The sequence below is a fragment of the Homarus americanus genome, unplaced genomic scaffold (assembly GCF_018991925.1).
Source record: "Homarus americanus isolate GMGI-L3 unplaced genomic scaffold, GMGI_Hamer_2.0 scaffold30768, whole genome shotgun sequence".
NCBI classification, from domain to species: Eukaryota; Metazoa; Arthropoda; class Malacostraca; order Decapoda; family Nephropidae; genus Homarus; species Homarus americanus.
The window spans coordinates 785001-797365 of NW_024746690.1; the positions used below are offsets into that span (position 1 = coordinate 785001).

Genomic DNA, 12365 nt, shown 5'->3' on the forward strand with positions numbered 1-12365 from the left:
ATTCACCTAACGTAATAGACCCTCACCCCTCGTGTCCTATACTAGGATGGACCTAGGCATCCTGTACAGGTCACAAGAATCTTACTGTCATAACACACACCACCACCACCACCACACTACTATTGGTTGTGGTTAGTTAGGTTAGGTTATGAGGTGAGTTAGAGCCCTCTGTTGATGGAGTACTGTTGAATCTGCATTCTGTTAACGAACTGGTGTTCTTTATTGGTGAGTCCCTGTTGTCCTGCCAGTCCTCCCCCCTCCACTGTTTCACTACATACCCATGAGCTTCTTGAGAATCTGTGCCTTACCGCCTTGTTATTAAGAGTGTTCTGACCTTATCTGAGGAACACCCCTAAGACGTATTACCTCAGGAGTTTGGAGATCAGGGTGTAGGGAGAGAGGGGGGGTGTTTCTGAAGGTGGGGGAACTGCCTGTAGGTGGAAATTTTGTTTGTTTGTCATCCCCAAAACCATTCCATTAACCCACCCGACTAACTCCCCATTTCTCCATCACCAACTCCACCCGACCAACCCACCATCCCACTCCATCACCACTAGGAAGGATGGATGGATGGATGGATGGATGGATGGATGGATGGATGGATGGATGGATGAATGGATGGATGGATGGATGAATGAATGGATGGATGGATGAGGTACAGTAAATAGTGTTTTAAGTGGTGGGAGTTGATGATGATGTGGCTATCTATCTGTTTATCTATCTATCTATTTATCTATTTATCTATCTGTCTATTTGGTGTGAATAACATGGGTCTTCCTTTGCAGCAGCCACCTCCCTTGACGGATGACCCTGTGAGTACCATCTCCCTTAAGTACTCATTTAACTTTAGTACTCAATATCTTTAGTACTCACCTAACTTAAGTACTCATCTGACTTTAGCACTAATTTAACATGGGTACTGTACTCATATGTCTTCAGTACTCAGCTGCTCTTAGTACAGTACTCACCCAACCTTAGTACTCAGTTATTCACTTTTTACTCATTTTTTCTATTTATCTGCACTATTATTCAGTTGCAATTTACTATTATTGGAGACTTTATTTATTTATTTTCTGGTGTACTTAAAGATTTTATTTATTTTATTTTATTTTTTTATTTTATTGTCGAGTGAAAATCCTTCTTCCTCTCTCCTCCCCCACCCACCCCTCTCCTTCCTCCCCAGCCATTCACAACCTCCCCTGCTCCTCCCACTTCACCCCTCCAGCGACACTTTAGGAGGCTCCATTTCTGCGACATTGACCTACTGTGACCTGAATCTCTTCAAGCGGCTCACTACCACCACCATCACCACTACCACTACCTCACCACCACTACCATCACCACTACCATCACCACCAACACCACCACTATCATCATGATCATCACCATTACTACCACCACCCACTTAGCTTTGAAACCCAACTCATATCACCCTTGACCAAGTTTCTTTAAAAGGATCAACTGAAGATTAATCACCTCACACTATTTGGGAGGGGTTAGGTTACGTTAGGTTAGATTAATTATAAGGTGAAATGCAGTTGGGGGGGGCTAATCTTCATGTGATTTTATCATTGTAATCAGGTTTACCGTTCATAGTTACGGCGTCATTCGGACCATCTTGCGACAATGAACGGAAGGCCTGGGTGAACGAACAGCCGGCCCGGAGAACGTAATGCCTTCCTCGGGGTATTCACTGATTCCCGGATGTAATCGACCCAGACAACAGAACTTAACCTGACCTGACCTAACGTAACCATATGTTAAAGAGGAGGAGGAAGAGGTAGGGAGGAAAGGAGGGAGGGAAGAGGAAGGAGAGAGTGGGTAAGGTAGGGAGGGAGGAAGGGAGGTAGAGAGGGAGGAAGGGAGGTAGAGAGGGAGGAAGGGAGGTAGAGAGAGGAGGAAGGGAGGTAGAGAGGAAGGAAGATGGGTGTGAGCGGTTGACCAAATTGTTGGGCAGGAATGTAGGTCAGGGCTGTGGGTTCATGGGGCGCCTTCCTCCTGCTGGTGGTGGTGGAGGCGATCTATACGGCTCTGGGTACGCTGCTGCTGGGGGGAGGGAGGAGGTGGGCACTACTATCCTCACCCCTCCCCCCGGCCACCACAACTACCACCTTCTCTACTCCTCCTCCTACTACTTCTGAGGAGTTTGAAAGGTCTTGTGGTCTTATTATACGTGAAATTTAATCTTGCTGTAATCCTTCTGAGTCTCGTGTGTGTGTGTGTGTGTGTGTGTGTGTGTGTGTGTGTGTGTGTGTGTGTGTGTGTGTGTGTGTGTGTGTGTGTGTTTTGTTTTAGAATAAGTTGGTCGGTTTTAAAGTGCATATCGACGATTCAGAGTGATAAATAGTTTTCTGGTGTTTAAAAAATTATTAGAGTGAAATTAGTAACAAAACCCCCACCAAAGAATTACTTATTGCTATTCCTAAAAATAAAACAACTCACGAGGGGGGGCATCCATCCACCAGTCAGGTCAGAAAAGACGACTTGCACTGTGGGTGACTAAACGGGAGGAAAATGGTGCCAAGGAAACCCATCTGGCGGGGAAAATGCTGTAAGTGGTATATACTGTATACTGTACAGTGTTGTGGGGTGTTGGGGCCTCAAGACAACACTCAGTCAGGTGTTTAGGAGTGACACTCTCTCTCTCTCTCTCTCTCTCTCTCTCTCTCTCTCTCTCTCTCTCTCTCTCTCTTTTTTAATGGGGCAGTTAAACATATTCTCCCGTCACTTGCTGCGGAGGTTACACACAGGAGTCTCACAGAGTTCAAACTTTGTGTGTGTGTGTGTGTGTGTGTGTGTGTGTGTGTGTGTGTGTGTGTGTGTGTGTGTGTGTGTGTGTGTGTGTGTGTGTGTGTGGACCTGGTATTGTATTGTATTGTAGGTGTTAAGAACCCAGTTTACGTTTGGTGATTAAAAAATATACAAATGCTAAATATAGAGGGTGTGGGGTAGGGTAGGTTTAAGTTAGGTTAGGTTTAAGACTAGGTTAGGTTTAAGTTTGGTTAGGTTTGGTTCGGTTCCCGTTTCTCTTCCCGTCTCTTATCTTCTCATCACGCCACCTCCTGTCTCTTCACGTCTTCTTGTCCTCCCGGCGTGTAACAAGTCTAACAAGCGAGCGGTGAAATAAGTCAGGAGTGAAGGGAGGGAAGAAGGAGGAGGATGAGTCAGATGGTGGAGCCTCCCCCACCTCAACCTCAACCTCCATCCCCCCAGGCCTCAACTGGTCACAACAACTTAAAATTGGCAGGAGGTCAGTACACACAGAACCAATCTCTCTCTCTCTCTCTCTCTCTCTCTCTCTCTCTCTTCTCTCTCCACCCAAGTAAAGAATACCGGATGGAAATAATGATAATGAAGACAGATAAAAGACAATTGTCTCAGAAGTCAGCCAGTGAAACACCACCACACCCTCCATCCCCCAGCCTCACCCATACCACCCACACACACACCCCAAGTTCCTCCTCTCATGGGGAAAGATTTACATGGGAGTTCTACAGACGCCGGGGACCTGAGATTCTTATCGGATTTGATCACCTTCAGTGTGTAGTGAGTCGCGCCGCCTCCCTGCTTCACCTCTGTGTGTGTGAGGGAATTTAAACCAGGGTTATATTTCTTTTACGACCCAGGATTACAGTTTCATTTCATTTCAATTTATTTAATTTCATTGAGAGAATACAGGTAGTTACAGGTAAATATAATAGTCAAGGTAATTACAGGTATATATACAGGTACAGTTTATTGCAGGATATATAAATTCTAATGTTATACGTATACATACATATATATATATACATGCCTTAAAGTGATATATAAATAAATACAGAAGTATACTTTATTAACACATTGGTTAAATACAACGTGATGTATAATGTATAAGCAAAAGATACCCTGACGTAGTGTGGCAGTGTATCCTGAAGGTGGAGTGAGCGTCGTGGTGGTATCAAGGTAGGAGGGGCGTCAGTGTAGGGGGGGGGGAGTTTATGAATATTGTACACACACACACACACACACACACACACCTTCAGATGGTAATAACCCTCGTCGTCCCTTCCGTTCCTCCTTCACCTCTTCGTCAGGAGATAATAATAGAAACAATGTCGTTTTATGAATTAACTAATCAATTTTTTCCTCCTTCACTCATATATATACACGAGATGATAAGGCCGCTATCTGGTCCTTCGGGTATAAGGGAAAAAATTAGGACACTTTATGATTGGGTTTTTATTTTCATTGTTTACTTTTTGAGATATAGAGAAGCACCCCCACCCCCCACCCTCCTTCCTCCCTGCCCAAAGTATATTCTCTCTCTCTCTCTCTCTCTCTCTCTCTCTCTCCTCCATTATCTGTAGGACATCCTTCCATCTCTTTCATTCCTTTACCCCTTACTTTCCTCCTTCCGTCCTCTTCCCTCTTCCCACATCTTCAACCTCTTCCTGTCCTTTCTTCCTTCCTTCCATCCATATTCTCACCCTTCCTTCCAGCCTGGACCCCACTCTTCGTCTGGAGAGAGCACTGCACTCTGGGCTCACAACACCTCGCCTCAGTGACGTATGCCGGAATGTGCAGTGAAGATTGGAACCCATTGTGATTAGAATCGAATCCATTTAGTACCGGACCATAACATATAAGTACGGCCTAAGAGAAATAATGAGGGGGAAAATGGCATAAAATAATCAAAATTCCTGATTAGCCCTCTCCCTGATCCTCTACCTGATCCCCTCTCCACCCACCTCACCACCCTTGACCCCTCACCACCCTGGCCCCTCACCACCTGACCCCTCCACCACCTGGCCCCCTCACCACCCCTTGACCCCTCACCACCTTGACCCCTCCTCACCAGCTCTCTCACCACCTGACCCCCTTACCACCCCTCCTCGACCCCCTCCCTTTTTTTTAATTCACCTGCTAATTAAATACCCTGCTGCTAATTAGTGGCCTTGGGTTAGGTTAGGTTAGTACTGAAACTAGCACAAGTAGTTAGTTGAGGAAGGATAGGTTAGGGAGGTTAGGTTAAGAGGACTGGGAGGTTAGGTCAGGTCAGGATAGTTTAGGTTAGTTTCCCACTGTCCATGGGCCATCTTCTGTTAATAGGAAGGTTTGTATCTCGTTTTCTATGTCAGCGGGGGAGGGAGGTATGATGTGTCACAACCGCTGTTTAGTAGAGTATAAGTGTTGTAAATAGTTATAATTCACGTTATACAACTCTCCATTGTCTTTATCATTAACAACAGTTATTATTTCATGGTGTCTTAACATTCGGTTCTGAGAGAGAGAGAGAGAGAGTTTTTTTCCCTGTTAACGCGAGAGGAGAAATTCCGATGGACTTTTAAAAACATTGTCACCCAGAAGTTGCCTAACCATCCCCCCCTCCAGGAGACCTCTTAACGGGAGATGGTTATTTGGTCGTGGGTTACGAAGCTCGTTTCCTGATAACCTAACCTAACCAAATTAATACTAACCTTACCCAACCTAACCTAACCTCCCCCTCCACTGTAGCGTTAGGGTGTATAATCATCAGGGAGGGGGGGTAAGCTAGGGGTGTTTAATCTTCATGTGATCCGATTTTTTTTGGGGGGGTTAAAAGAAAAACTTGTCCATTTTAGAGGCGGAAGGGAGTGAAAGGGGAAGAAAGTGTGTGTGTGTGTGTGTGAGAGAGAGAGAGAGAGAGAGAGAGAGAGAGAGAGAGAGAGAGAGAGAGAGAGAGAGAGTTAGGGCTCTCACGTTTTCTGTTTTAGCTGTGATTGAGAGAACGTGTTAAGACCTTCATTAATGGCGCCTCGTTCGTTCAGTCATAGTAGCGAGGCGTCTCTTCGTGTTCCTCTTATAAGCTGGATTGTGTTTTATTTTTTAAAGTAATTATTTGTTGTGTAGTGCTTAAGAATCTCCCCCCTAGTTTAAGATGAATCACCCAAACCTAACCTAAATTAACCCAACCTAAGCTAACCTAAGCTAACCTAACCTAACCTAACCTAAATTAACCCAACCTAAACTAACCTAAGCTAACCTAACCTAACCTAACCTAACCTAACCTAAATTAACCCAACCTAAACTAGCCTAAGCTAACCTAACCTAACCTAACCTAACCTAAATTAACCCAACCTAAACTAACCTAAGCTAACCTAACCTAACCTAACCTAACCTAACCTAAATTAACCCAACCTAAACTAACCTAAGCTAACCTAACCTAACCTAACCTAACCTAACCTAACCTAAATTAACCCAACCTAACCTAACCTAACCGTGGGGTGCAGATTCTTCAAGGTGATCCGGTAATAGATTAAATTACCGGTATATTTATATATTAATAAAGATGTACATACTCGTTTGAGGTAGTGTTTTCCGAAGTGTGTGTTGCCCTTTAACTACTGACTGACTGACTGACTGAGTGGGCGGGTGGGTGGGTGGGTGGGTGGCAGGCAGGCAGGCAGAGACCTTAACAACACGATCAAACTTAAAGAGAAACACACTGTATCTGTCCCCAAGTGTACCAGTTAGGTTAGGTTAGGTTAGGTTAGGTTAGGACTCTTATCTCCACCCACGGATAGATTCATCACTGACACACACCCCCTTCACCTTCATCCTCCTCCTCCCCTACTCCCTCCTCCTTCCTTCCACCTTTTTCCTCCTCCCCCTCCTCCCTCTCCTCCCCCTCCTCCCCTCCGTCCTTCCCTCCTCCCTCTCGTCCTCCCTCTCGTCCTCCCTCCTCCCTCCTCGTCCTTCCCCCTCCTCCCCCTCCTCTTCCACTCGCCCCGGAGATGAGGAAACAAAAACACTCCCTCGAAAAAAAAGTCTTTGCTCAATATCGACGCCATATTGAGTGTCATCTTGGTGTAGTCTACCTCGGGTGGGTGCTATCGGTGTGATGGTTATCGGGTACTGTTATCTTTGCCGTGTTTTTTCACAGCATTTTAATGACAGCTTCTTACTTCTGATATGACATTCAGTGTATCTACAGCCCTTGTGACTGTGTGTTGTGAGCAGTGTGGGGGTCCGGACATCAGCCAAACCCCCCGCCCCCGCCTCCCCTGACAAAACTCCCTCGGTCAAAGTACAGAGTAGACAAACCGCCATTATATATATATATTGTTGTCCAAGATTCACATTACTAAACTGTAGCGAGGTTATTATTATTTATTTGGCTCCTGTACAATTTCACCAACCTTTTGCCCTCCTCTCCTCTCCCTCCCTTTACTTTTTGGAGGGGGTGGAGGTGACGATAACAAGGGAAGTTATATAAGCCGACAATAAGCTTCAGTCGTGTAATTGTTTGGTCGTTAACCCGAACACATCTCATGAGTTTGTTAATGTAACCTGGCAACAAAAGGTAAACATGACGTGTGTGTGTGTGTGTGTGTGTGTGTGTGTGTACAAGAGAAGTGTGACACCTTACCGTTACCTGATGCATAATACCTGTTACCTTGTAATTACCGTAACGGGATGAATGGACGGTGGGAAGGAGGAGGAAATAAGATCATCCCGTGTTCTTCTCTCACTCTTCCTCTCGTATCCTCACCGCCTCCCCTTCCTCCCTCTCTCTCTCTCCCACCCTTCATCTTTCCTCCCTCCACCCTCTTTCCTCCCTCCACCCTCTTTCCTCCCCCCTCCCTCCACCCTCTTTCCACCCTCCCTCCACCCTCTTTCCACCTTCCCTCCACCTTCTTTCTTCCCTTCTCAGACCACAAGTATTTATGAAAGCAAGTGTGTGTGTGTGTGTGTGTGTGTGTGTGTGTGTGTGTGACTTTGAGTACGGAAGTGTGTTTACGTGTGTACGAGTAGGTGAGTGTGCTTATAAATTAGTGTGTTTATGAGTGAGTGAGCGTGGTTAAGAGTGTGTGAGTGAGTGAGTGTTTATGAGTGGGTGAGTGTGTGTATGAGTGCGTGAGTGAGTGAGTATGAGTGCGTGAGTGAGTGTGTTTATGGGCGATGGGCGGGGTTTCACCGGAAGGAGGCGCTTGGCCGGGTTATCTGACACTTGTGGTGCAGTTTCCGGCGAGAGACTCAGTGCAGGCCTGTTGGTGGTAGGGTAGCCATCCACCCACCCACCCACCCAGCCAGTCAGTCAGTTATTCAGTCATCTACACAACCAGTCAGCTTTCTCTACAGCCATTCAGCCAACCAGTCATCCACACAACCAGTCAGCCAGGCAAGGGATCATCAAAACAAACCCGTCAAGAGGCCAGTCAATCAAGCAGGATATAACCCGTCAAGAGGCCAGTCAATCAAGCAGGATATAACCCAGCCTAGCCAGCCAGCCAGCTTACTAAATAAAGCAGGAAGCCGGCTAGACAGTCAAGTCAAGAGAGGACTACCTAGTTAAAGCTAATCAGTCTTGCAGGAAATAGTCAAAAGATAAAAACCAGATAAGTGTATGTGGTAGTAGCAGCTCGCTCACCCATCAGTCAAGATCCTCCTCTCACTCCCGGGGACACCACGTGGCTGACTGGCTCTCCCTCGTGGCTGACTGGCTCTCCCTCGTGGCTCTGGGTCTCTCCGTCGTGGGCCTGGGTCTCTCCGTCGTGGCTCTGGGTCTCTCCGTCGTGGCTCTGGGTCTCTCCGTCGTGGCCCTGGGTCTCTCCCTCGTGGCTCTCCCTCGTGGCTGCAGTAAACTATACCCTCCTCCTGCAGTTGTCGATACACCTCGGCCTCATATTGCCGTGTACACTTGACCCAGTTTCGGGCTGGGTAAAAGGTGTGTGTGTGTGTGTGTGTGTGTGTGTGTGTGTGTGTGTGTGTGTGTGTGTGTGTGTGTGTGTGACATGAGACAATTGCTGGTGGTGGGGTGACTTCGGTGCACATAAGGTCATTTGATAACGTTGTTCTATCGAGTTAAGCTTTTAAGGAGTGTACACCGACCCCGGTACCTTGTATCGTTATCCAGGTGTGTTGTGTGTGTGTGTGTGTGTGTGTGTGTGTGTTTCGTTGATATTGAAACTTACAAGTGAACGCTATATTGATTCAGAAACCCAATTCATGCTGTGATTATCAAAAACTTAAAAAAAAAACCCCACAGTGACAAGATATCATTTGGTGCTGTGCTTATGCTGTAAATTAGCTGTCGTGCTGTACTTAACCCCAACTCTCTCACCCCTTCCCCTCCCCCCTCCTGCCCCCCCTCTACAGTGTCTAACGATAACAGAAGTGGTTGTTGAGATGAAGGAAATATATACAGGAATTCAGTGAACGATCAATTCTTGGAAAAAATTCAGTTGAGAGGAAAACTTAGTGAGGGGTTTTGAGTAAGAAGACCCCGATATAAGGACAGGACCCCCCCCCCTACAAGACACCTCACCCTTGTTATTGTTGTTTATTGTATCAGGGTTCACGATGGGTCTCACTAGGAAGAAATACAGGATGACTGAGGTGAGTGTATGACCCAAGGTGATGGTGATGGGTGATGGTGATGGGTGATGGTGGTTGTGATGGTGTGATGGTTTGTTTTTTTCTCTGTTCAGGATGGGTTTTTGTTTTTTTTATTTTAGTTGTTTGTGTTGAAGATGTTAATGTGATCCGGTTTTAACAAGTTGATAATCTCCCGTTTATGTATTTTTTTTTTACTCCGTTGAAAGTGTAGCTACAGTATTTACCGAGTGGTGTGTGTGTGTGTGTGTGTGTGTGTGTGTGTGTGTGTGTGTGTGTGTGTGTGTGTGTGTGTGTGTGTGTGTCAACAGGTATCGTTATCACAGGTGAGAGGCCATTTCCGGTCTCACTTAAGAAAGTCTAGTCTGGGATTACAACGGACCCAGTAAACACCCCACACTGTACCATAACCTAACCTAACCTAACCCTAACCAAGTGTGTCATTTGTCTTTTGTTTTGCCCAGTAAACATGTGTGTGTGTGTGTGTGTGTGTGTGTGTGTGTGTGTGTGTGTGTGTGTGTGTGTGTGTGTGTTACGTGTGTGTGTGTGTGTGTGTGTGTTTACTAACCCCGTCTCTTTCTCTCCCTCACCAGGTGAGTCTTCCAGCAGTCACCAAGCAGAAGACTAGTCTCTTTCTCTCCCTCACCAGGTGAGTCTTCCAGCAGTCACCAAGCAGAAGAAGGTACCTGTCCCATGTCTCTTACCTCACCTGTCTGTTGTCTCGTGTTCTCTACGTGTCTGTCTGTCTGTCTTGTGCTTTTTGTTCACCTGTGTTATCATGTATTGCCTGTCTGTTTGTCTGTCTCTAGTCTTGTGCATGTCTGTCTCTTATGTGTTGTGCTGTCTGTCTGTCTCTCTTGTACTGTCTGTGTCTTTCTGTCTATTGTCTTGTGCTAGCTGTCTGTCTGTCTGTAGTCTTGGCTAAAGTCACTTACTACACAGACTATGCTGTGTATGGAAGCCCTGCACATTTCGTCCCAAATAAGTCGCTCATTAACTATATCAAGATTAGGAGGTCTATGTATTACTCCTGTGATTAATTTTTCCCTACAATCGATTAATTCTATCCAAATTGTTTCTGTATTCCGTTCTGTTTTTATTTCTTTCTTTATTTTGCAATTCAGATTATCCCTGACATAGATTGCTACTCCGCCTCCTTTCCTAATCTGCCTATCGGTATGGAATAATTTGTAACCTGCAATTTGGTATTCGACAGGTAACTCACGTGAGTCTAGGTTGACCCATGTTTCGGTGAATGCTATTATATCGATTTTTTTCGGTACATACCAAGGCCCTAATATCATCCATTTTGTTTCTCATACTTCTACTGTTTGCAACAAAATGAGGGGTAAGTACCATATGTAGGTCAGTTTATTTGTTTATCTTATTTATTTTATTTGTGTGTTTATTTGTACGGTATCAAAACAAATGGAAGAACACCCATATCTATTTGGGGTAGTTTTAGCTTTCAAACTACCTTCTCTCTCCCTTTTACATCCTGCTTCCCTCACATTCACTCGTTTTCACCCCTCTCTCTCCCATCTTTCCCTTTGCCCCCTCACCCCCCCTTTTTTTTACCTTTTCCTTTTCCTTTCCCGTCTTCTCCCTTCTTCTTTCTTATAATTTCCCTTCCTCCTCCTTTTTTCCTTCCCTTTCTACTTTGTCTGTTCATCCATTCTTTTCCCTACCTCTCCACCCCTTTCCCTAACCCAACTACTTAACTACCTATCTACGTACCCAGGGGAGGGGAAGGTTCGAACCCACGTCCTTGTTTACGCCTGACTCACGTACCCGATTGTTTACCCGGATGTCAGGAGCCGGATGTTACAGCAACGTGGCGTAAATATAACCAGGGCTGGGCATTATATACAGTGGTGTGAGAGCCTGATAGTGGTTTAAAGGCCTAATATAGTGGTTTAAAGGCCTGATAGTGGTTTAAAGGCCTGATATATTCAGTGTCTGTTTGTCGTAGGGAGGGTGGATGGTGCTCTTGTGGTGTCAGAGAGAGAGAGGCCACCCACATCCTCTCTCATTATTAATCTCTGGCGTGGCACCAGTACACGGGAGGGGGGGGGAGGCTCTGGGTGACGGGGGAGGCTCTGGGTGACGATGAGGCTCTGGGTGACGGTGAGGCTCAGGGTGACGGTCTCTCAGGGTGACGAGGAGGCTCTGGGTGACAGGGAGGCTCTGGGTGACAGTCAGGCTCTGGGTGACAGTGAGGCTCAGGGTGACGAGGAGGCTCTGGGTGACAGGGAGGCTCCTGGACAGGGGAGGAGGAGGTCGTTCTTGTGAGGGTCTTTGTGTGGCTGGGACTTGCAAAGGTAAATGGTGGACCTGAAACCTTACCTCCACCTAACCTCAATGACTTCTGCTGCAGTGACCATAACATCAGCCTCGAAGAACTGACTGTGTGTGTGTGTGTGTGTGTGTGTGTGTGTGTGTGTGTGTGTGTGTGTGTGTGTGTGTGTGTGTGTGTGTGTGTGTGTGTGTGTGTGTGTGTGTGTGTGTGTGTGTGTGTGTGTGTGTGTGTGTGTGTGTGTGTGTGTGTGTGTGTGTCGCCCTGCTGGTACTCTCTTTGTTATGATTTATAGACGGTATACCATGAGACGATCATAGAGGAGGAGGAGAAGGGAAGCAAAGGGAAGAGGAGGGAGGGTGAGGAGGAGGAGGAGGAAGCAGATGAGGTGATACATAATAGAATAAGGGGGAGGTATATATCAGGGTAGGGCGGTGATACATAATAGAATAAGGGGGAGGTATATATCAGGGTAGGGCGGTGGTGTGGTATTCCCTAAGGGCACCGCCACCGCCGACTACATTATTATTATTTCACGTGATGGAGACCCGGGAATATTGGCCTCAACCCCCTACCCAACCACCCGGAAATTAAAAACACACACACACACACACACACACACACACATTCTTGGTTTATACATATTCTCCATGATGACGTGATGGTGTTCATGAATTGAGAGGCTGCGTCACTGTGTCAGTTTCTGTTGGAC

General features: G+C 46.2%; 1 protein-coding gene across 14 annotated transcripts in view; it reads left to right on the forward strand.

The window, feature by feature from the left end:
* LOC121879414 (tyrosine-protein phosphatase non-receptor type 9-like) overlaps positions 1-12365 on the forward strand; it is a 105868-nt gene that overhangs the window by 29626 nt on the left and 63877 nt on the right. For 4 of the 14 annotated variants that reach the window (XM_042386055.1, XM_042386052.1, XM_042386054.1 and 1 more), the window contains exons 2-3: positions 786-812; positions 10007-10039. The exons of 1 other annotated variant lie outside the window; for it this stretch is intronic. In XM_042386055.1, coding sequence (XP_042241989.1) covers positions 786-812; positions 10007-10039 — 60 coding nt within the window. The remainder of the gene's footprint in view (positions 1-785; positions 813-10006; positions 10040-12365) is intronic. 9 more of the 14 variants (XM_042386059.1, XM_042386064.1, XM_042386066.1 and 6 more) reach the window with 4 other exon arrangements.